The sequence below is a fragment of the Gavialis gangeticus genome, unplaced genomic scaffold, assembly GCF_001723915.1.
Source record: "Gavialis gangeticus isolate Ggan-Ray unplaced genomic scaffold, GavGan_comp1, whole genome shotgun sequence".
Lineage (NCBI taxonomy): Eukaryota > Metazoa > Chordata > Crocodylia > Gavialidae > Gavialis > Gavialis gangeticus.
This window is the reverse complement of record NW_017729030.1, coordinates 64,898,221-64,924,075: the sequence shown is the minus strand read 5'-3', so window position 1 is coordinate 64,924,075 and position 25,855 is coordinate 64,898,221. Positions and strand designations below refer to the sequence as shown.

The 25,855-nt window shown below is 47.3% G+C and overlaps 1 protein-coding gene across 1 annotated transcript in view; it reads right to left on the bottom strand.

Moving 5' to 3' along the window:
* The window catches only part of THEGL (theg spermatid protein-like), a 40,797-nt gene that overhangs the window by 11,225 nt on the left and 3,717 nt on the right, over nucleotides 1-25,855 (bottom strand). The window contains exons 2-6 of the mRNA XM_019522301.1: nucleotides 19,017-19,047; nucleotides 13,190-13,243; nucleotides 10,218-10,346; nucleotides 4,267-4,404; nucleotides 1,009-1,129 (exon numbers count right to left, since the gene is read on the bottom strand). Coding sequence (XP_019377846.1) covers nucleotides 1,009-1,129; nucleotides 4,267-4,404; nucleotides 10,218-10,346; nucleotides 13,190-13,243; nucleotides 19,017-19,047 — 473 coding nt within the window. The remainder of the gene's footprint in view (nucleotides 1-1,008; nucleotides 1,130-4,266; nucleotides 4,405-10,217; nucleotides 10,347-13,189; nucleotides 13,244-19,016; nucleotides 19,048-25,855) is intronic.

Sequence of the window (25,855 nt, the reverse complement as noted above, 5' to 3'; positions counted from 1 at the left end):
CCCACTGACTCAAGGGCTCCAACCACACCATGCCCCCATCCCACTTCATGGTCTAAGGGATGATGTGCCTCACCCCTTTATTAAAGATCTGCCCCTGGACAAAAGGGTACTTTTCTAAAAGAAAAGTCAGGTGTGGTTGACAGCTCCCAGAAGGCAGAAGAAGCCTATGTATCAGAATGGGACCAATGCTTTTCTCATGACCATCATAGAATGTAAGGGTAGACAAGAGTGTTCTCCCTCTCTTAGGAGATAGAGGCCACAGATTTCCACCCTGGGATCCTGGCAGCAGAGGGAACTCTTCTACTCCCCTGTGCAGGGACAGACTCTCCCTCACATCATTCTAGTTACTACCTGAGCCTTTCCACCATTTGCCACAGCCTAATGACTAGCCTGAAAGAAAGAGGTGCTCTAGAAAGCACCATAAACAACACAGGGAAATGCTGGTAGCCAGCTCCCCCTGCCATGGGCTCACAGATGTGATCCTGGCTTACAAACTACAAATCAGGTCTGAACTTCCTAGCAGTGCCGGGGGTGGGATTCCCACCTACCACTTGGCTCATTCCACTCACCCAGTTCAATTCAGCCTCCAATGCCACCTGTTTCTCTGGCTTGGTTCTTTATTTTTGGCTGCTTAGGCTGGTCTGCTTTCCACCCCTCCCCCAACCCAGCTGTCTCCTGCCATGGCTGTGGCAAACAGTGAGAACATGCAGAAAGAGCGACCCATCAGGGCCCCTCCACGTACCAAAAATAGCTGCCTTTTACATGGCTGCAGCCAGCATGACTCAACAGCCCTGACAAGACTGACACAACTTTCTTCATCTGGTTATTATTATACAAAGACCTTGTGCCACCTACTGAATTAGCAGAGCCACCAAGCTGTAAGACACAGTGTGTACACATCTGTATGTGACTGCATCTGGGTCACAACAACCCCAGCTCACGTGCTGCTAGAAGCAGGACCAGGGAGAAGTGCCATGTTCCCCCTCCCCGATCTGACACAGCTATTACCTCTCTGGCTTGAATGAAGTCTGGATGCATGGATTTTGGGTGTGCAAGTTCTAGCACCCTCTGGGAAGCCTCACAGGTGAGTGCAGCTGGCGTCACAAGCCACTCTGGGGAATTGCAAGCCCTACAGGGAAACACAATCAGGCAACACGGCTACATCTTGAGGCTGTTTCCAGAGTCAGTCTCTTTGTCCGGTGCAAATGAGCCATCTTCCTGTGGTTACGGGAGAAGTTGTATGCAAGGATTGCGGTGGCAGTGCCATAACAACAAGCCCTGAAGCTGGTCTGCACACCCACCATTTTACACCTGGTGTAAACAAAGTTGCATACACAGGTCCTGTACATTAGTGAGTGGATCCAAGCCTCACCAGGGGATGGCTGCTGGAGGGAGCCATTGCCTAGTGCAAAGCATGGCTGCAGTGTGCAAGGCCAGCCCCACCGCACCTCACCTCACCCAGCAAGGACTAGGAGGGAAGAGCAGTTGGCCCCAGGGTAGTGTAGCCACAGGATGGGGAGGGGATCCCACCTCCCAGCCCCCTGCTGCCAGCTGCCTCCCCACTGGCAAGGAGGAATGCCACTCCAGAGCAAAAGTTCCACCCTGCCCACATGGGGGCAGGGGATTGGCTGCAGCTGGCTTTGTGGGTTCTGAGCTGAGTGGCTAGCATAGGAGTGGGGCTCGAGGGAGGTCACACCTGTTGGCAGAAAGCACATGGTGCTTTTCCTGGAGGGAGCAGGGAAATGCAGCCTGGACCAGGGGCTGGGGTTCACCCCAGGGAGCCGGCTGGGGGCACAGACATAGCCTCTGCCCAAGCTAGGCATCGCTGCAGAGACCTGGGTTCACCTCCCAGCTCAGACCATGCCCAAATACCAGCTGCCTTGGGGAGAGGCTGGGTGGGGCTAGGGGCTGTTTGGGCTCTGAATGGATGAGAGCAGTGAAGGCCAAATATTTGAGTGTCTTGCCACAAATCAGCCTTGCACCCTCCCCGCATGCCCCTCTGATCCCCTTCCTCTGCTGCTTTATTGTCTGCTCCCTCCTCTGTGCTCCTTATGTAATCTCCTGCTGTGCTTTCTGTGCCTGGCCTATCTGCTATTGTGCTACCTGTCTCCTCCCTGATCTGTCACATGCCATACACAGAAGCCACCCATGTCACTTTTGGCACTCATGCAACAGGTTGGCCATCCCTGGACTACAGAGCATTAATCTTAATTGCTGGGTGCTGGAGACCCAGTGCACTATTGTATGATGGGTGTGTATGTTTGACTCCCCTATAGGGGTCCTTGAACAATGCCATGAATTAACTGAGGTGCTGTCTGTGCCTGAATACAATCACTGGCATGAGATCTGAGTGCAACATTTATTCTTGGGGTTAACTCCTGCTTCCCTCAAGGCTCTGGGAGAGAATCCACAGCTATGGGAGGCATACATGAGACTTGGTCTTTGAGCTCCACATACCACACTCAGGCTGCATCACTCCTGTGAAATAAAACTAGCCCGGATGACAGAATACGGAAGCAACGTTATGGACTGCTCTATTTGTTACTGAAGCTGCTAAACCTTCCGTCAGTTCACACACACACATTTCATTTTGTATTCATCCTGGAGTCAACCCTGACTCCAAGATCCCTCTCTGCCTCTGTGCTGCCGAGAGGGTCAGCCCCTAACCTATAACCATAATGCTGGTTCCCTCTCCCCAGGTGCAGCACCCTGCACTTGTCCTTGTTGAACCGCATCCTGGTCAGATTTGCCCACTTCTCTAACCTATCCAGGTCTGAGGGTTGGAAGGGGCCTCAGGAGGTCATCTAGTCCAGCCCCCTGCTCAAAGCAGGACCATCCCCAACTAGATCATCCCCACCAAAGCTTTGGATATCTGGGTCTTAAAAACCTCCAAGGATGGAGAGCCTACAACTTCTCTGGGTAATCCATGAAATCCCATGGGTCTTCAGTGTAATTCAGGCACCTACTTCCTTTGAATCCTGTGAAAATCCCATGTAAAGGTTCACTCAGTGCCCTGCCTGGTGCTGCAAACTTATTGATCCATTGTGTGGCTGGTGAACTGCCATCTGCTTTTGACTGCACACAACCAGTGTAACTTGCACCTGTTTCCTTTTGAAGCCACAGTGCAGATGGTCTTTCTTTTTGTGCCCTGCAGATGGTTTGCAGTTTGGCCTTTCCATCTTTCTGTAGGAAAGACCTGTTAACCTGTCAGTCCTGCACTTTGCAGGGGAAATCCTTCAGAGGCTTCCTTTCAGCACAAGAGGCCAGCTCCAGGGAGAGCCTTTTCAATTAGAACTGCAAGTTCAAACTTGACCCAGCGTTCCATCTACTCTTGCCATTAAATATGTAAGTGCTGATGGGAAATCAGTGTCTCACATATTCATATTTCTTGTTCATTCCAAATAAGTCATGTGTTTTGCACTGAAAGAATTCCTTTATGTGAGGTTCTGCTGTTGGGGAGGGGGTTCTCATCCCAGAGGCATAACGAGCCTGGGGCAGTGCCTGGAGAGGTCCTTCCTCCCCCTTCCCCTGTATCTTCTGCCTCTGGAGGCTTTGGCAGTGGGCAGCATGCTGAAGCAGCAGCCAAAGTTTGCTGCTGCTGAACGGAGCTGTCGCCTCCTTTTTTTTGCTGCAGACAGCTGTCAGGTGGGCAAAGATACTCCTGATTTTGGCAGCAAAAATTGGGGTGAAATTTCCAACCACCAGCAGTGAACTCCACTGCTGCTCCAGAACTACTTTTCCCAGAATGCCCTGTGTTCTGTGACACACTGCTGCACTGACATTGCTTGCTGGAACTAGAAAGTATAAGTGGAACTGGGGACTAGATGGTGAGGCACCCCTCCCCAGTCCATTCTGGCACCCCCACCTCCTTTACCCAGCAGCCAGGACACATGCCCCACTCGCCTATTTATCCTTATGTTATTGGCCCATCCCTTGAATGGGGAGAGCCAAATACAGATTTTCACATTTCACATCCCATCCAGAGTCACATCTGCTTGCATGGTATAACAATGTCAGGAGAGTATCTAATGGATGCTTGGCTTCTTTTAATGTAATTTCGCCACTGGAAAGAAAGAGCAGAGCCTACCCTGTGAGACCTACCAGCTTTTCACAGGCCACCAGCAGGGGTTACACAGACCCCTCTTCAAGAACCAATTTTCTTTTTACTAGTTTTGCCCCTTATTCTTCTGACACTTACTGTTTTAGAGCAATGCTACTGCTGAAAACCCACTTAACCTACTTAGTATGAATGACCTGGAGTTTTACCTTTTCTGCAGGTAAGCCAGCTGATATTTTTTAGGTTCTGCTAATTTCAGTATCCGATCAGACGGAAACCCAAGATTCATTAGGGGTGGGCGCTCCCATATCTCTGATTCCCGACCACAGCTGTACAGGAAAAGGGGCCTGTGAGAATACCATGAAAGCATTAATGATGAGATGCAGCATGAGTACAATCGTCACTGAAATGGTGACAACAGGCATGTATGGCCAGACACCTTCCCCCCCACCCACCCCCACCCACACACGCACACACACACAAAGAGAACATTTGTGAACACAAACTGGGTTAACTATACAACCAGTGGGTATTTGCACATGGTGATTACCTGACCTGAGTCCACAGCACTTACTGGCCTATATAAAGAGCTTTGTGAACACAGTGTACGTATGTGTATCTAAATAAGCAGAACACTGCATCTAGCATAGAAAATGCCATCCTTTCCCTGGACAATTTGAAGAAACTGTTTTGCAACACAAACCTTATGGTACCTATGTTGTTTATTTGTGGAGCCTGCTAATTAGAATCCTCTTGGTTATAATTCTTCAATTACGTTTGGCACTACAATACTGCCTTTCATTTTAGGATCTCAAAAGCACTTTACATACATGAATTGAGGCAGGACACCCTTGGCAGCTGAGTAAATGCAAGAATCCCAACTCACACTACAGGTGGGGAAAATTAAATGTAGAAAGAGTTGCCAGAGTCATGTAATATTTACTGACAGAGATGTAATTAGACAGATTCCCAAAGCCTTTCTCCATCCCCTCCAGTGATTCACACTCCACACACTCTACCCATTTAGGTTTATTTTACATAAACAGCTTGTTTTCTGTATGCAAATGAACACTTTGTATTAATTAGACAAGGAAGTCTGCCACTGGAATGTACTGTCATGACTTCCCCAATGCTTATTCTGGTTACTGAGCATCATATGTATTTGCTTCCATTCTGGTAGCTAATATGGCTCCTTAGGGGCTCTTAGCTCTTCTCCAAAACCATCTTCAATAGCAAGCCTTTTAAAGCCTGAGCTGACATTTCAATACATTTAGAAGTAACCAGCAACAGACCATTACCACCTCAAAATTTGTACTTCGCCCCGGGAAACTAAAAAGCCTAGGGAACCCTGACCCTTGACAAAGGAGATGAATTCAATGAGTAGCCTTGAATGATAAGCAAAACATTGCTCATCCCTCAGGGACTTTCTTGGAGCTGCTATAAGACATGGACTTGCATACTTGTACTTACAGAGGGTGGCACCACCCTCCTCCCGCAAGCATAAACTACATTACTGAATGTCCAGGTTGTCCCTTGGCCTTGGCCATTTTCCAGTGGAAGCTATGAAGGAAGAAGCACCTGTTGTTTTTTCTGATCAGCACTGAAGAGTTATTGCCACTCGTTTCCTCCATAATAATACTTGCAAATCGTACTCATTCATCTACACCTCAAAGTGGGCATTTTAGGTGTGCCTAAAGTTTTGGATCAAACCTCCATTTGAGGAAGATGCAAGTAACACTGCCTCATGTTAATGCATGTAAGGACCTGTCTTCCAGCTGCAGACCAGCAATGTCAGTTTGGTTGTGGTAAGCTTATTTTTTCCTCCCAACTACATTCTTTGGACCATCATGTGCTCTCATTGTCATGCCCTCATTTGGATAACTGGCTTCCATCCAGATCATCACTCATGATATAGTATGCCAATGAAAGGCTCTGCAGTCAACCATTTACTCATATTGCATTACAGTCTCCTTGCATGTGAAAGTAGGCTGTGTGTCGAACCTAGGGGTAGTTCGCACGGGGCTGATTATTTGTTGAAGGATGTCTATCTAGCTCCTTGTCTTCTCCTCAGAAGCCAAGAGGAGTCCCAGGATCTTTTTGCTCAACAGCTTTCTCTCTTTCTCAGTGAACAAGAATGAGCCCACCAGACAGATGTTTTATAAACCCAGACCTGTGAGCAGACCTGGACACAGGCATGGGTGAACTGGGCAGCTGCCCAGGGCCCAGACAGAAAGGGGGCCTGAAAATGGTAATTTTTTTTCCATTATCCAATTATTATTATCATTATCTCTGGCAAAGGGGGGCCTGATACTAAAAGTTTGCCTGGGCCCACCAGGAGTCTAGGTACAGTGCTGCCTGTGAGGGTCCTTACACTCTGCTCATGCCTAGAAAAACTGTCAGGAAAACATTCCCCAAAAAATTCATTGTTTTGTTAGTTTTGTTGTCATTGTTGTTAAACTTCAAAATGCAGACAGTATTTTTCACTGGAATTTCAGAACTGTGAGTGTGACAGTACCCCTGCTGGGACTTAAAGACAGAGGATCCTGGCTAGAAGGGCTTGCTCCGCCACTCAGGGACAGACCGATCATCATATCTGGGGTCAGGATGGAATTTTACCCCATGGTCAGATTGGTATGGACTGTGGCTTAGGAGCCAGGGGGAGTTGCCTTCCTCTGTAGTGGGTACAGGGCCCTCTACCTCAGATCTTTTGAGCATATATTAACAACATTTTATAAAGGCAGGACACTGGCTGCTGTGGTTCCCCTGCTTTACCTGTGGCAGGTTGGGGTGTTGTGTTGTGTCAAGGTCAGTGGTAGTTTTATGAAGAGTTTAGATTGTGAGTTGTATAGAATGATTTAGATGGAAGGATCCTGCCTCAGGCAGGGGGTTGGACTAGAGTAGATATCCTCTGGAGGTACCTTCCAGCCCTACTTCTTTATAATTTTTATGACTTCTTTGAACTGCAACAATCCTGACCTTCTCTGTGTAGGACAGCCTGCCAGAGCCCTATCCAGACATGGCAAAGGTTTTCTCAAGGCAGACCACCTGGATTCCTGGTTGGAAGAGGCCTGTCAAGACCTCCAGGCTAAGAGAATCTCTTTGCCTTTTGTATACTGCCTTCAAGACCCAGGCAAGACTCCATGGGACAGTGAGGCAGTATCAGGGTTAATGATAATGAACATTCATAGCACACTCTAAGGACACACATGCATACAGATCCAGTGCATTAGGACTATCCTGGTGACTGTTCATCTTTCTCTCCACAAGCAGTTCTCAAACCTCCTCCAGGCAACGTCCTACCTAGGGTAGGGATAATTTTATTTGACCCCCATATACACTAGTACTGCTCTTCCTGTGCCCAGGATTTACAGGGAGCAGGGATTTACCATGCCTCATCTTTCAGTGGATACTGTCCTTGTGCTCACATGGTGAGAGCTAACCTGCGGCATTTTGCTCCTGAACAAAACATGGCTAAATAGCAATCCTACAGAGTTTACTGAGGACACAGTGGCAGTTTACTGGTGATAAGCAGCAGAGGTACCCTGATCTCAGTTAATGCTGGGGTCAGGGAATCTGGGAACTTTCTAAGGTGAGTGACCTCATTCATGACATTAGGACTTTTGCTTGGGATCACAAACCCTCAACTGGGAACTGCTGCTTTGCAAATATATACCTGCACCATAGACCTTTAGCAGCAACGTGCAACAGCAAGCATATAACTAAATGCCTTAGCACCCTGTTCTAATTCTGGGTCCTGGGATCTCTGCCAACTCTGAGGAAGTTTAATTTTAAACACAGACCAGGATGTGTACTCTACAGCCTGCATCCATCTTCAGGCCCACCTAAAATCTTCCATCCACTTTTGGCTGTCTCAGGCTTGGAATCTGATCTGGGCTTGGGCCTGTGCACCATAGACCTAGCTCTGCTCTTTAGTCTAACTCACACGTCATCTGTTTCCACTTCATTTTCTTCAATTAAAGAGGTGACATAATCAGTCAGTTTCCCTCACTGCAGCCTGAGGGTCTTCACTGTAGGCTGTCATCGTAACATGGCTATCCCAGCATGCTGACCAGGATCTCATGTGCTGGGTAGCAGCCCTTCAACCTGGGGTCTCACCCAGAGAGAGGGCTCCACTCTGACAAAGGACAGAGTGCTTAAATGTAGGACTTCCTCCTTCTCACACTTAGCAGTGTGCCCCCAACAAATAAACAGTGGCTTTCATCCTGGGGATCCATATTTTGCCAGTTCAGCTTACAGAAACTTGAGAGAATCTTCACCTTCCTCGGCAGCAAGACATGGTGCTCATCTGCATGGGCTCTCTGGATATGTCACACCAAATCAACTCCTGGCCATTGCAGGGGCCTGGGGCATTGCTGATACCCAAGGCTCTCCTGTTCCCCACTTCTGGCACACAACAGTTCAGTCTCCTGAGGTCTCAAATGTTAAAGGGCCTGGACACAACACCGTAGCAATGGAGTAACTTTCATTGTTCTTGTACTTCATTTTAAGTTACACCAGTCCTGCAGAGAGGACCAGCTCTCCAGGTTAGCTGCAAGCCATAGACACAATAACAGTTCTTCACCACTAGATGGCAGGGGAACCACTAATAGCTAAGGGGTCTACCTTAATCGGGCAGGGGAGGACTTACCTATTTTTGTGGGTTCATTGCAACCTAAAGCTCTCATCCCATGGCCAATTTGTGGCATCCCCGCCCCTCAGTGCTGACTGGTGGAGAGGCCCTGCCCCTTGGTCCTGATTGGCAGAGAAGCCCCAGTGGAGGAGGATCTATGAGGGGGCAGCAGCCATATTGACTGCTGCCCTTTGTGCCACCTGCCAACCAGTGCCATCCCCTCCCAGCATCAGGGATCACTGGCATTTAAGCATTTTATTTTTGTTAAAGTTTTGGTGGGGGGGTTGTTGTTGATTTCACAGATTTTGCAGAGAATCCTAAATTAAGTAGGTCCCTACTAATAGCCTGTTTGCCTATAGCAAGCTGTTAACTTGGGATGGGAGCAGACACATACCTACTCCAGTGTAACTTGCACTGGATTTTCCTGCAGTAACTTGGAGCCTAGGGTAACCACCCAGAGCCATGTATATTACCGATACCACCTGCAGCACTGAGTGCCACACAACACACAGCCTTCTGCTCCAAAGCTACAAATCACTCAAGATAAAGGATCATTTCCATAGCTGTTTGGGTTACGAATTCTTGTGTTCTCCATAATGACTGGTCACTCAAGAGCCAGATATATCACATCCAAACGCTGTGGTGGGCGTAATATGTCCCAGCATGCAGACCCACAGTTATGTGCACGTGCACACATTTGCACTCCTATATATCTGTATATGTTGGATGCTCCTGTTTCCAAGCATAAAGAATGTCACTTTGAAACAATTTAAGCCAAGTGCACATGTTGTGGAGCTGCGCTTGGATGGCAACAAGGAAATGTGCTGCTGTGCTTGGAAACCGTGATCAAATCTGGCAGTAGAAAGCACCCAGTATCAAACCTGGAATTCTAATGAGACAAAGGACTTTTCCAGCAACAACAGCTGCCTGTTTCGTGAGTCACACCTTTCTGGCAGCCCGTCAGCTACAGCTCACTTCAACTCAGTTCTGCTGCTGCCTGCCAGCTTTCAGACTGAGCTTGAAAATAACATTTAACTACAATTTTTAACTCTCTCAAGATTCCCCTTTTGGCAATCAACCTGTTCCAAGGATTGCAAACAAAAATACGTTCAGTGTGAGACCCAGCTATGAAGCACCAATATTTTCAGATGTGATGAATGAGGACAGATGGTCAACAGTGGGAACCAACATTATGGCTAGAGGCATTATTAATAATAATAGCAGCAATGGATGATAATGCTTTGCATTGCTAATGCACCTTTTCACCCAGCAAACTTGCAGAGACCCTGACATCACAGAACTGCCCTCTCACCAGGCACTCTCCTAAGCTGATCTCAGATGGAAGCTGTTCATTGAGGTTTGTGATTGTAGTGGAAAATTGCAGAAGTCTGTGCCACAGTATGGGTTCATTTTGCACAGCTGCTGTACCTTTATTTGTGTTAAATAACATGTAATGAACCAACCACAAGCTGTATCATAGACCAGGGTTGGTTTTCAAACAGAAGAAAGAGCCGCCTGAATATGACCAACCTGTGCTGGAGCTTTCCATCAAAATTCTTCTTGGGTTTGGCCAGAGCTATAAGTCTTGGAGATGGATGAGTAGCCAAAGCACTCAAGGAAAGGGGCCAGATTGTCTCCTGGTTTCCCCAGTCTAGTCTACTGTTAAAAGCAGGGAACAAAAAAGGGTACAGAACACAAAGTTAGATGGTCTCTAAGCTGGGACTGGCACCTCCTCATTGATGCTCCTCCAAACAGGGAGAGCAACCAAAGAGCAAGATATACTCATGCATCTCACATCACTGACTTATCCTAGGGACTGAAGTCTGAAACCCCATCCCAAAATCTGCCCATGACCAGTCTCAGGGGGGACTCTCTTCTGTCTCCTGGTGTTTATGTATGCTTTTAGCAGATGGGACACAAACATCTGCCCTTTGCCATCTTCCTAACCAACCAAACTGGGCAAGGGAGCTGGGGCTGGCCTGCATAAACAAGAGCTGCAAAATGCATAACCAGCCCAGCAGCTCTCTAACAGCCATTGCTACAGAGCTGGTAAATACTCCTGATCACAGGCAGGGCTAGACAGAGGTTTAGGCACTTGGAGCTAAAGGCGTGGCGTCATTTTAATCTGACCTTGACCACAGCTGCTGCGGTTGGCTCTTAATCTATTCACCACACAGCGGTATAAGGAAAGACAGGCTCTGCTGTCTTCCCCAGTCAGGGGGTGGAGTCAGTTCACCAGTGTGGGAACAACACAGCTGGGTTTTGGAAAAGTATTGGCAAGATAGGAACAGAGCAAAAACCTCTGGACTGGACTGGACTGGACTGTAGGGGTATGATTACCATCACCCAGGAATCTGTTCTGTGCTCTTGGCCAGGGGAGTTTTTCTTTATTATTCTATTAAAGGTGCAAGCATCTTGTAACCTGAGAGGATTTGGGATCAGGGAATCTGGGTCCAGGCTGGTGTCTCTCCTAGTAAGTAGGAAATCATGTTCTGGTTTTGATTCTGGCTTGGGGAACGTCTCTTCCTTATTACTTAGGAAACCAGGAGTTAATAGGCTGGGTCAGATCAGAGCCCCGTCACATCCAGCATCTTAACTTTAGTATCAGCACAGAGAGGGGCCAGAACCTGCTGGCAGGCTGACGTGGGGTCACTCAGTTGGGAAGAAGCTGGCTGAACCCCTGAAGCACAAAAGTTAACACTACCCAGATTTCTCTGTCCTCATTACCACCCAGATTTCTCTTTCCCTGTCAGTTATGCTAATACTGGATCTCCTTGTTATTCACATGGATACCACAACCCTTCCAAAATGTTCTTAAGTCCTTGACCCCAACAGCTTCCCATGGCAACAAGTGTCACAGTTTAATCAAACATTAGGAGAAAAGCATTTCCTCTGACAGGTGTTGAATTTCCAACCTTTTCATTTCATTAAATTCTCCTTTATCCTTATGTTATTGGGTTGGGTTTTTTTCCTGTTAATTGTTAAAACAATGATACCAGTACTCCATTTTACAAGATAATGCTACAGCTAAAGGGCCCCTGGAGCACATTCTGCTATGTGTTGAAGCCCGCCCAGGCGCTTTATTTGTCATCATCATTAACAACAACACACTTAAATGAACAACAATTCCCTGGTCTTCTCAGCAGGGTCATGTTTGTTGTTTGGAGGCTCTGATCTAATAACGAGATTCCAGTCTTACAAACTCCAACAAAATGGGTATGCAGCATTGCAGCATTGAATACGCACTTCTGCTCTGTGGGGTGGTGCAGGGGGCCATGCCACATAAACCACAGGCAATGGCAGAGAATGAGTTAGCACATACACTGTTAGGCCCAATATCTGTAATTACAGCTAAGGGAGGCTCCTCTGCTGGAACTTGCAATTCTGCTGTTCAATCCATGATTTCAGTAGGACTGAGATTGGCAGTGGCATTGCAAGGGAGAGCATTTCCAGGTGCCTTCACTGCTCAGAATTGCCTCAGTGGGCACATCTACATGAGGCACTTACTGCACATTAGTGTAATAGTACTGTGCAGTAGTGTGGTGATTAAAAACTGTGCTATTAGCCTACTGCGCAGTGTTATTAGGCTAATGCTCAGTAAGCATCACAAAATAATCATGCTCTGGTGCTACTGCACAGTAACCCTAGTTACTGTGCATTTAGTTAGTACTTCATTAAGCAAGTAGTGAATTAAATGAGAAGTAACTAAGATGCATTAATAAATGTGTAGACATGTCCAGTGGGAGGAAATGCCCTACCTAAGGTAGAGGAGCCTCACAGAAGTGTCAAATTCACTAAACCAATGAGGGGGCACTGTACTTGTTCCACTGATGGGTTCAACCACAGTTTCTGGAGTGAAATGTAATTCCTTTCCTTGGAGGGCTCAAAACACAGACAACAGACCCAAAGCAATGTGAATATTAAAACCCTCAGCTTTGTGAGTCCTGAATTAATGAGTAAGGCACCTCAGGACATCCTTATTACAACTGCTTTACATTATGGGCATCTATACACGTGCTGCGGCGTGTGGGGGAGGGGAGTTAATTATAATGGCTCTCAGGAGCTGCTCTAATTAAACTGCCTGCAGCATCTCATGTATTCAGCATCCAGTGGTTCAAAGTGGTGGCGGGGACACTTTTACTAAAGCTCATTTGACAAGCTTTAGTTAAAGTGCCCCCACTGATATTTTGAAATGTGGGGACATGGAATACATGTGACGGTGAGGCTGCTAAAGCATTCTAATTAAAACGGTCCAGCAGACTCAATTAATGAAGTCTGCTCCGATGCACTCTAATTAGAAAGCGTGGAGCAGGCATCCCACATGCGTACAGGCACTCTTATAAATAGACACTTGTTCCCAGAGCAAAGGCCTACTGCAACAGCATCTGCTAGAACTCATGCCTTGTCTGGGGCTAACCATCCAGCCAGAATTTAAAAGCATAGGAACATATATCTGGAAGGGGCCACCTGAGCCACTGAGTCCAGTTCCCATACAGCCTTACCTACAGTAGTTCTCCCAAGCTACTTTGGGCTTTGGTTTTGCAAGTTCTCGGATCCTGGCAATATAAGATAAAAATTAAAAGATGAGTTAAACTTGAAGAGATAATTAAAACAAGCAGAGAGCACATATGATTGCATATAGCACCCTAGGGAATCCTCAAGCCTCTCTCTAAAAGGCTTTCATTGTGAGGCCATGATGAAAAAAGAACATTGACATCATTTTTCATGTGATATGTCTGACTAGTCACTGGCTCTGGGCCATGACCCTTCTCAGAATTTGCTTTTAAGTCAGAGGTATCTCCCTACCAGGCCAGCATTTCAGCTGGTTTAATACTCCAGTGAACTCATAAACTAAGTTTTGTGGTACAGTAGCCTTCTCTTTTGGACAAGATTGTGGGGACACAGATGCAGGATTCTGACTCATTGCAGGAACAGTTCAATATAGAAGGTGGAAAGTGGTGACAGCCCTTTTTCTTATTTAAAAAATGTGACATTCAACCTCAAAGACTAGAAGATAAAAGATTCTCCTAGCCAACACAACTAGAAACAAAGTAAGTACTACATATGTGGCAGACTTACTGATACAGGTCCAACGACACTCCGGGGCAGAGCCTATGGAGTGAATAAAAGGAGCTGCATGCCCAGCACAAGGGAGACCCGTCGAGAGACGAAGAGAACAGGCTAAGAAGAGCTAGTGTGAACTGGCCAGAGGGCAGAACCAGTGCCCTGAAGAGTCTGAGATGCCTCTTCACAAGCAGGAGTGGTAAGTGGCTGCGTCCCCAGCTCTGCCACAGGGAACACGGTGTCGGTGCACAGCTTTGTGCATGGAGCTCAGACCCTGGTTGCTGCATGAGGTGACTCAGGTCTGCAACCCCTGGCAACCGGCTGGGACCTCAGTGCACCCAGCAGTGCATGAAGCTCAAGACCCTGGAAGCAGCCTAAGGCGGCTCGGGTCTACAATCCCTGGCAAGTGGCCAGGGAACTTGGTGCGGGCAACGCTGCACAGAGGGTCCAGGAGACTGATTGAGCTCCGGCGCCATATGAGGCGGCCCAAGCCTCCAACCCCCAGCAGGAGGCAGAGCCCTCAGTGCACGTGACAGTGCACAGGGCCACCTGTGGCTGCCAGCCCAAGGGAGCCTGTGGCCTGGGAGGCCATGCATGTGAGGAGCAACTCAGCCAAGGAAACGAGGACCACCTATCCAGGCCCCGGAGTCATGAGTTGTTCGGGAAAGGATTTCCACAGGGGAGGGGAGCTACCCCAGCTGTGAGGCAATTTATCCCCAGGGAAGCTTGAGCTAACTGGTTGTTGAGGTGTCTTATATTTTGTGGGAAAGTGCCTCCTAGTCTGTGACACTGCGCCTTATATTTAGTGGACATTTTAACTTTGTATATTAGTAGTTTGTAGAGTGTTAAAGTTTAAACTCCTTAAGGGACACTGCTGGGAACCTTGATGGTTATATATGTATTTACCTCTGTATATTTGTGCTTTGACTGCTGTTTAATTGTATTTATACATCCTCACCTGCATTTTCCTGTTGTTTGTCTCGTCTAAATCCACTGTTCATCAACACATTGTTTGGGGACTACCTGGAGGGGTGTAATCTTTCAGCCTTTATATGTACGACATAGTATTATATGATAATTGTATATCTGTATATCTATGTGTATGTGTATGTAGATAGATAGATAGATAGATAGATAGATAGATAGATAGATGCTGGAAAGGACCTCGCAGATCATCAGATCCAGCCCCCCTCTCTAGGCAGGAAGACAACCAGGGTCAAGTGACCCCAGCGAGATGACTGTCCAGTCTCCTCTTGAAAACCTCCAGGGTAGGTGACTGCTTCACCTCTGAAGGGAGTTTATTCCACAGTCTGGACACCCTGACTATGAAGGAGTTTTTCCTGGTATTAAGCTTGAAGTAGCCTTCCAGGCACTTGTATCCATTGGTCCTGGTCTTCCCCAGGGGTGCCCTAGTGAACAGTTGTTCATCGAGGTCCTGATGCACTCCTCTGATATAGGGGTAAGCAGCTATCAATTCCCCTCTCAACCTTCTCTCTTTAGGCTAAAGAGACTCAGGTCCCTCAGCCTTTCCTCGTATGGCTTGCCTTGCAAGTCCCTGATCATATGGATGGCTCTTTTCTGGACCCTCTCAAGTTTTTTCAGGTCCTTATTAAAGTGCAGTGCCCAGAACTGGATGCAGTACTCCAGCTGTGGTCTCGCCAGTGCTGTGTACAGTGGGAGTATCACTTCCTTAGTTTTACACAAGATGCATCAGTTGATGCATTCTAGCGTGTTGTTTGCCCTGCTATCCACCGCCTTGCACTAACAGCTCATATTCATGCGATGGTCAATTATTACCCTTAGCTCCCGTTTGGCTGCGGTGCAAGTCAAGCTGTCACCAGTGAGCCTGTATGTATGCTGAGGGTTGCTTACCCACAGATGGAGCATCTTACACTTGTAAGTGTTAAAATTCATCTGGTTCCCATCTGCCCAACTCCTGAGCCTGTGCAGGTCTGCCTGTATCTGCAACCTATCTTCTGATGTGACCACACTGCCCCATAGCTTGGTGTTGTCTGCGAACTTGGCCAGTGAGCTTTTCACTCCCCCACCCAAATCATTGATAAAGATGTTGAAAAGCACTGGTCCAAGCACAGACCCCTGAGGGACACCACTGACCACTTCACGCCAGGACAACACAGATCCTTTCATGAGAACACTCTGGGTCCCAACCTGTAGCCAGTTTCCCACCCACTGAACTGTTGAGCAGCTGAGCCCACAATCTTCCAGTTTTCCCACAAGGATATCGTGGGATACTAGATCAAAAGCCTTTTGGAAGTCTAGGTATATAACGTCTACCTCGTCTCCCATGTCCAGGTGGTGAGAGACCTGCTTGTAGAAGGAGATGAGATTGGTTAAGATGAGACCTACCCACGACAAAGCCATGCTGGCTGTCATTCAGGATCTTACCTTCCATGAGCATGTCGCACATAGATTCTTTAATGAGCTTTTCTGGGATTTTCCCTGGAATAGAGGTTAGGCTGATTGGCCTATAGTTGCCTGGGTCCTCCCTCTTCCCCTTCTTGAAGATGGGCACAATGTTGGCCCTCTTCCAGGCATCAGGGATTTCCCCTGTGCACCATGAATTCTGAAAGAGCTTTGCTGGGGTTCTGCGACGACCTCAGCCAGCTCCTTCAGCACTCTCAGATGGAGTCCATCCAGTCCCGCTGACTTATAAATGTGTATCTTTTCTAGTTGGTATTGCACCTGCAATATACTGCATGTTGTATATATTGTATATATTGCATATAGATATACATTGCATCCCTATATATATCTATATATCCATGTGTGTGTATATATATATGTTTATTAATAGCAATTCTCTTAATTATTGTATATATTAATAAATCTGGACATAGTTAAGTATCTCTTGTCCTGGCCTGACTCTATAGGGAGTAGAGGGTTCTGACCTATATATTGCAGATCCTTCTTGCAGCACTTCTGCCTGCCACCCATCCCTTCTCTCTGGAGAGGGGAGCACAGTACTTGGGTGCACCTGGGTTACACATAGAAGCACATGTGTTACCAACTCAGTTATGAAAAGACTATTCACAAACTGCTGCTTCTGTACAGATTAAGGCACATGTCCTATACTAAGCTGCTTACACTTTAAGGTTGCTTATTATTATTATTATTATTTCTGCTACCACCCACGAGCTAGATGTTTAAGCACAAAAAATTGCCTGCTTCACATACACAAGGAGCATGTATCCTGAAGAAGGTATGCTGCTTATACAGAATATTCATTGATTCAAGAATTCTCAACAGAGTAAGATGTCATTGTCTGCTTCTGTGTATTGAGTGTCTGAGTTAAGAGGACAGGTGCACTTCTGCTGGTGCTTCCCCAGGCTGTAGATACTCAGACTGCATGGCCATTCAGTTGAAGAGATATAAGCTATTGATTTAGCAGTCTGACTGTATCTGCAAGGTCTTAATTTGATTCTATCTCAAATCCTTTGCCAGCAACCTCTCTGTTTACTGAAGCAAATGGAGAAAGAATTGAATAAAATAGACCATGCAGCATAAAATCCATCCTTCTTGTCCCTGAATTCCACATCTCACATGCTAACACTCTTGCTGTCTGTTCCAACCCATCTATGAATAGGAAGGGGAGAGCAGGAGGATTTCCTTTGTCATGCAATATTTTCTTTAGAAATTGTACAGAATATAAATTGTTATAATTCTATGATATATTGTATCAGTATTGCTATATATATTGCATATAATATAAATATGCATGTAATACATCAGTTGTGCAGCCTGCAATGTGTACACTGTAAGATTGACCTCTAAGGTGGGAACACAAACCACCTAGCACCCATTCAGCAAGGATCCTTTTCCTGGGAAGAGCAAGTACAAGGAGCACAAAGTCTTCAATCACAAGACCTCTTAGAATGAACAAGAACATTTAACCTGGAATGGTTTGGGAGCCTTTACAGCAAAACATCTCACAGCCTGATTGGCATCCTTCCTTCCAGCATGGGTGTGTAGACAGATGTGAATCTGAAACAGTTTGCCTTGAAAAAGTCCACGGAGAACAAATCTTTGTTTAAATCAGGAGTAGGCAAAATACAGCTAGCAGTTCAGATTTGGCAATCAATTGATTGTATCCAGCCTGCAGCTGCACCTGAGGTGCTACTGGCCAGGGCAACCCATGCCATGCTCCCACCCACACCTGCCCCACACCCACTGATGGCACTGCCCCAGCCTCAGTTAGTGCGCACAGCTTCCCAGCCAGATACTGCTTGGCTCTCTGCACCTACAGTGGCTCCTTCTCCTGCCCACCATATGCCCAGCCAGGGGGTGGGGGAGAGGGGGAAAGCTGGGCAGCCCCTGCCTGGGGGGGAAGAGTGGATGGGAGGCAGGTGGAACCTGGACCCCTGTATGCTAGGGCAGGAGCTGCCGGTTGCAGCTTTCCCCCCGCCTGGCTGGGTGTGTGATGGCAAAAAGCAGGAGTAGGAGAAGCCACTGGAGGCGGGAGGAGCTGAGCAGTAGCTGGGTGGCTGCAGCAGCAGCACTGTACATGCTGGTCAGGGCCGGGGGCAGAGTCATGTTGTTGGCAGGCGTGGGCCAGAGTACAGTGCCCTGGGTGGGAGTGGGCAGGGCTCAGCCCCATGTGGAGCACTGCAGGGGCAACCATGGGTCAGATGGGGGGTGGGGGCTGAACACACCATCCAGGCAACCTTGCTCCTGAGTCTTGCTAGCTTCCCCTGTTTCCTAGTGCCCCTGTCTCCTGTCATCTTTGACAGGCAGCCAGAAGCAGATAAATATTAATTTTCTAAATTTTTTAGGGGCAGCGCAGGCCAGATAGAATGGCCTGGCTGGCCTGATCTGGCCTGTGGGCTGTATTTTGCCCACCCCTGGTCTAAAGTAAGGGACATCATCAGGCAATGGAGAGACAAACAGGACCATATCTACACAGAAGAGGTTTGCTAGGAGTGAATATAAAGACACTTTGAGGAGAGCCTGTGATGACTTTAGTATAATGGTTTCTCTTAAGAGCAAAAGGCCCAGTTTGAAGGTGTTGAAAACCTCGCACAAAGTGCTAAATGCTGTCAGCTCTTGCTGAGAAGTAATTTTCCCCCAGATATTTTTAACTTTGGCTTTCACGATATACTCTTTCTTATTTAACCTTATGAAACCTCAAAAGGCTCAGGCCTACAATCCATTCTCTGACAAACCATTCATGAAGGCATAGGCTCTGTGTTTTGTCCCATAATGACTATTTACATTTCCAGATGACTGCACAGGGTTTTGTTTCCTTACCTGTAACTTGAATATGAACAGCGCAAAGAAACTGTAAAGAAGACAAAAACTTAAAGTGGGTTTTAAAATCCCAAAACGATTTGCAGTCTATGCTGTCATTTAGCTGCAGAAGCAGAAAATGGGCCTTTATTCATTCTATATATAACAATTGGTAAGGGAAGATGAGTTTGTCCAGCTATTTAAGCTATAGTCATCTCCTGTAGCTCTATATATCTTCCTAGTCATTAATAAATTCTTAATGAAACTATACTGAAAGCACAATATACACATTTTCCCTCAAAATATAGCATTACAATTCTCTCTGTATAGCAGTTGTAACAAAAAGAGCAGTTGTAACAAAAAGGGCAGAGGTATTTCTCTAAACTCTTTGCACACTGGTGGGAAATCTTCATTAGATGTTCTATACAGGTTCCTGCTTGGTTGAGTCTATTATCTCCTTTAACTGCAACTTCAAAGAGCTTTAGGTTAATGGCAGTTACATAAACTGTGCTGTATGAAGTAGAAAATGAGTTGCATTTTAGGAACAGTGCAGCTTGAGAAACAGGAATATTCTAAGTGAAGTGATACGTGTTATAAAGGTAAATGATGTCATACTTGTCCAATTAGTGGAGGATAATGTTCTTTGATGATGGTGGCAAGAAAAAACAATCCACAGATGTGAGATTTTATCATTCCTGCTTTTAGTTATACTGTTCTTTCAAGGCCACCATTTGAGTCTTTACAACTGAAGCTGCATCACTTGTTCCACATTCCTTTAATCCATTTTTTTTTCTAAGGACTCATACCAATTTCCTTTAAATATGCATTCCAGACAACAGGGTATGTGAGAAGGGCCAGTGGAAAACTGAAAAGCAGGAAAAAGAGCATGTCAAGGCAATGTGCAAGATCCCCAGGGAAGGGCGGTGCCAAGATTCACTTTTGCAAGGTGTAGAGCCACCCTTTAATATATCTTGTTTAATTAATGTATACAAGCATCAGAACTTCCATGCCTCTGGCTTGCTAGAAGTGTGGTGCTCCTTTGAACAAAGACAATGGAAAAAGCCTGGTATTGTGCTTCAAATTGTTCCACGTCAGGCATGCTCAGTTGATAGGTAAAATGCATGAGGGTTAGCTTCTCCATCTGCTCTGCAAAGTCAATGGCTGCCAGTTCAAAATGGCTAGCAGAGAACATTCCCCACCTCAGGTACTGGCCCTCATTGAGGAGGTGCAAGGGAGAGCCAGCCCCTACCTGCTTTAGCTCTTGCAGGGACTGGCAAGCACTCGCTTAGGAAATTATCGTAGCCCTGTCCCTTTCTTGCTCTCAGTCCAAGTTTTTGTGTGGCAGACAGCCCAGCCCACGGCCAGCCAGGCCAGTTGCTTTCTTACTCCACAGGATCCCTAGTCACATCCTAACCAGATGCTGAAGCAAGGAGCCCTTTCAGCCTGATAATCAAACCAGTACTAGCCCTACACTGGGCCTGCCCCTGAATGGGAAAGGGAAGCTTGTTGGCAATGTGTGAGGAGGGGAGGGGAGGGGAGGGGAGGGTGGAACAAGGGACAAGGTCCCATGGTGGTGACTAGGGGGAGGGGCTGGGGTGTCTAGTGACTCTGAGTGGGGCAGCAAGTGTCCATGGCAGGGGGTTAGGTATCTGTGAATATGGAGCATGAAAGAGGGGCTCCTCAGCTCCCACATAGAGGGGTTAATAGAAGAGATACCCATCTTCAGCTGGACTAAAGGGGTTTCTGGGATCACGACTCAGTTTCCCATTCCCTGAAAAGGAAGCTGCTTTAGGAGCTACTCTCTGGCTCCAACCAGCAGTGAGCCATGGCCCCAGAAGCAAAATAGGAGTCATCTCCTTTAGTGTCATTTTGAGCTCAGTGAGTTCCCACACTTTGTTCAGGCAAGCAACTAAGACTGGCTTCCCTGAGCCTTGGCTCCCAAGCTCTCCAGACTCATAAGGTCCATCAGAGAACAGGCAGCTATGGATACTGGGAAATCTGCAAATGTCCACAATGCTATCCACATTCTTCCCAACACCTCAGCCCCTCAGAGAGATCCCAGAACAGGGTTCCCCCCTGCTCTTTCTCAGCAGCAAGTCTACCAACTTCAGTGGATATCCTTTAGTCTGCAAGAGGCCCATCATATCCAAAGCAGCCTGCATTGCATCTTGTTTTGCATCCTGAGGGGTCATTTGCACTTGTATAACTTGAGTCAAAGCACCCTGAGGCAAGAGCAATTCTTCCCCACCTGCCCAATCCATTGACCTGCAACCCCACTACAACCTTCAACTCGGCCCTAGTTACCAGCCAACCTGACACTGGATTCTCATAAGGAACCAATATCTCAGCATGTTTTATATTCATACTGTATACAAAGTCATTTGCTTTATATTTATAGCTATTTAAGGGTGGGAGCTGTCTATCATGTAAACAAATATATTCTGGGATCTTTTGCAAGAAAGATTTTTTTTTGAGAAATAAAAAATACTTCCATGTAATTAACTTCTTGCTCCTCTGGATAGAAGCCAGCCATAGAAACATCAGGAGGAAAGTGAAGGTTCTGAGAAAAAGTTAGTCCCCTGAATGTGTGTGTGTGCAGTCCACATACATACACCCAAATCTGGCTTCCAAACCTTAACTAGGCGATAGCCTCAGATTGTACTATTTGTGGAAAATGAGTGCCACCTGCTGGGCCAGGAGCAGCAGCACAATTCATTATTTTCATGTTAGGCTTTGTCAAGAAATGACCAATGTAATAGGGAAGTAGGACACGTTGCTGTCCCACTAGTCCCACATGACAGAGCCATGCTGTTTAAACTAATTTAGCTCCACTCATATCTAGTCAGTGCCAGGCTGCTGAGGTTAAGAATGTCTCAGGTGAAAGAGAGGAGAGCAAGGAAGGAGAGAGAGGCAGAAATGGGAACAGAAGGCAGGGGGCAGTGGAGGGAAGATGAGGATGAAGTGGAAAGCCAGCTCAGGCACTGAGCAGAGACCAGAAAGAGGGATGGATGCTTCACTGCCAAGGCAGGAAAATAGTAGGGAAATGGCAAGGCTGAGGCTTTTACTTATTAACCCTTCCTCTCTCTCATAAGCAGGACGCAGTCCAAAAACACCCTGTTTACTTTAGCTTGGCTCCAACAAGGCTTCTTAGCACATGCCCTCAATGAAAATCAGGCACATGCTTGAAGTTTGGTCTGGACAGAAGCACTTTGCTCAATCAGAGCCTTAAAGGACCAGTAGTTCATAGGTATGTGTTTCAGCTACCAGCACTCTTTTGCATGCAGGGAGATTCAAGCACTAAGGAAAAGTTTAATCACAGCCCAGGTCAGACTACAAAGTGCTTGAACATTTAGGTCTTACTAACAACTGCAAGTTCAGCAAGCAGACCATAGATTCATAGATGCTAGGGATCTCAACAGATCATCGAGTCCAACCCCCTGCCCTGGGCAGGAAAGAGTGCTTGAGTCAGATGACCCCAGCCAGATGCCTATCCAGCCTTCTCTTAAAGACCCCCAAGGTAGAGGAGAGCACCACCTCCCTTGGAAGCCCATTCCAAAGTTTGGCCACCCTTACCCTGAAGATGTTTTGCCTGATACCTAGCCTAAATCTGCTCTCTGTCAGTTTGTGAATATTGTTCCCCATGAGGCTCCCTGATAAACAGAGCATATCCAGTCTCTTGCTGTGTCCCCCTAATGAAAAGCAACAACTACCACCTGCGTAAGGACTTGAACCATAGACCCTCAGATTAAAAGTCTGATATGCTACCAACTGAGCTATCCAGGCTCATAAGTAGAGGTTACCGGCTTACATTTGTGACATTCAAACCTGTGTTGTCCAAGCATTTACTACTAAGCAAGAATATAAATAAAGCAAGAAACAATGAGCGCACACACTGCAGAGTGAAGTAGGTCCCAAAGAGGTGACACAATTTCACAAAAACCTGCAGGACCAGTTAGGCACATAGGTCTCCCCACAAGCTGGCCCTGCCTCTTGCCAAAGTCTGTTTGTCATTACTTCCATCAGGCCATGTCCTATTACTCCTGGCAGTAGGGAGCCTATGCCACTTTGACCAAGAGACCCCTGAAATCCAGAACACAGGATCCTGCTCCAGAGCCTCTACACTAGTAATGATTAATCCTGGGCCCATGGGCTGGATCGGGTCTATGGAGCTGTCACTGGGCACATGGGTCTGAAAATGTGGTGCTGGGGGAGCATTAATTGCAGCTCCCCTGCTGCCAAATTTCTGGACCCCTGGGAAACCCCCTGGGCTAGACAGCATGGCCCTCTGCAGCAGATAGGGTGCATGGGACCCAGCCAAGGCAGAGTGCAATCACCCCCACAAGGGATCCAGGCTGCAGACCAGCCTTTGCCTCTCATCTGACCTGCAGGGCCAAAAGGTTGAGTGGCACTGCTTTACCACACTGTTACAGGAACAAGAATGCCATCCCCAACCTCAGCTAAACCAGTCCCCCCAGGATGCTATATTGCTGTGGCTATATTAGGCTGGTTAGGAACCTCTGGCCCACATTTGCAGATGCTGCTTCCTTTCTACTGCCTCCAGAAGATGATAAGATCCCTTCCACCCTGAGCAACCTCCACCAACTGGCAAGAGTGAGCAAGAGCCCCTGATTGAGGAGGAAGGGGCCTCAGAGCAGGTCCCAGAGATCAATCCTTGTCCTTCCCCAGAAAAGCCATTGCTTGTACACTGGATCATTCAGAGGCCTTCCCAGAGCTGCTGTCTGGAGAGAGACCCTGGGATGTGAAACCCCTATCAGACAGCCCCACAGTTTGCCATACATTGCAAACTGCCCACACAAGAATAGCTGCTCCCCTCCAGTAAGGACATCCTGGACCCACCTGAACACTATGCAGACCCCCACAGCTCTCCCTCTGACTGCTAAGAAAGCTACATAGTGCCAGGTGCTACACAGTCACAGCTACATAGTGCCAGGCTCTGGGCCCTATTCACCAGGTCTAACTACCTGAGTTGGGACAGACTGTCCCTATTTATTTCCAAGCTCCCAGCTCATGTAGGAGATACCCTGCATATGGGACATAGACACCTGTGGGGACCAGCAGCTTGGGCCATGGGTCATCTGGGGAAAGGGAGAGACACAAGGCAGCACTCAGGATCTTGATTACTAACAGGAGCCTGCAGGTCCCCTCCCCCTGTGGGACTACATTGCCCCTGCCCCACAGACTAGCATAGCTCTGTTGTGAGCACTACTGGGGGCACTTAGACACAGGCAGCCCAGGACCTGCCACACACCCAGATGGCTCACCTACCTGTGCTCCTTGCAGCCATGCTGGCCCTGGAGCAGGAACACAGCAGGCAGGAAGGGCCCGCTCCTCACTTGGCCCAGAGCAGCACCTGCCCTGCCCAGAGCTCACTACCATGTGCTCTCCATGGTGCTACTGATTGTCCCATCACCAAGGCAACCAGCAGGGCTCTTGGTGGGGGGGTGGGAGGAGGTAGTACATGCAAGTCTTCTGAGCTGATCTGCATTAAATGTATTTAATCAAACGCCAATAAGCCATTGTGCTGAAGCATGCAGTGAAAAGCCAGCTATACATCTGCAGTGTAAACAAAGCTGGAGTCTGTCTGGCTCCCTACTCCCAGACCTATTTTGCCCACTGCTCCCAGGCCCATTCTGTCTGCACAAGGGAGCTGAAAGGAATAAGATTTCATAGACGTTAGGACTGGAAGTGGCCTCATGAGATCATCAGGTCCAGCCTCCTGCCCAAAGGGCAGGAAGTCAGCTGGGGTCAGATCACCCCAGCAAGATAAGCATCCAAGGAGAAAAAGCCTGGGAGAATTCTCTCAGATCATATGAACATGCATGTGCAGCCTTGCTGTTGTTAACCCATTGGGGTATGTATATTTCAACCCTTCCACTTCTGTTATTAGTTGCTTACATATTTATCTTGTAACTTATAGTCTTATCATTACCTTCTGTTTTGTGACCTTTAAGAATTGGACATTTTTATGTTTTATCATTTTTTTTAACTACTTTTAATTCAGATGGGGGATGGAGGAGACAACCACTAGGCACAACTGGAAATAAGGACTGAGCACCCATGCAAAAGCCCTTCCCAGAACCAGGCACTGCATTTCACTCATCTGATCTGCACCAGAAGGGTTAGAAAAAACTTAATCACACATTAACCCCTGGCAGCATTCACCAGTTGGCCAAGCTCAAGAGGAAATCTGTTATGCTTCTTGGTAGTATGCTGTGGCAGAAAGCCACCTTGGTTTCTCCCGGAAAATCTCTGCCCTGTGACACTGTGATTAAAATCTCTGTGCTGTGACCATTTGATTAGGGTGGGACCAGCAGAGGAGACCACACCCTCAGCCTGTCTCTTTAGGTAACTTGAGATGGCTGCATTCCTGAGGGAAGGGGGAAACCTGCTCCCTCTGCCTACATGACTTGCATCACCTACCTGGGTAAGGTGTTTCTACCTGGTGGGTTGGAATCTGCCTGGCAACTAGTGATGTATTTCAGATGGGTTGGCTGACAGCCAACCGGAGCTGGCCTCCACGGGCCCAGGTGTATGAGGTCACAGGGGATATATAAGTTAGGACTGCCCAGAAGGCAGGCTCTTTGGCCATGAGGTGAGACTGGAGGCATGGAGGGGGGAGTTCAGAGAAGTTGTACCATCTAAATAGCTTCTCCCCCAAAAACTCATGAACAAGGAACAGCCAGATGCTAGAAAGGATCTCACCAGCCTCTGGATGAAGCATGTGAGTAAGCTACTCGAGATCTGAGAGATATCTAGCTGGCAGTAACTCAGATGTGTGATCAAAAGGCTACCACAGCCAGACTGTTTGCTCTTTAGGATTTCTAAGATATTGCTCAATC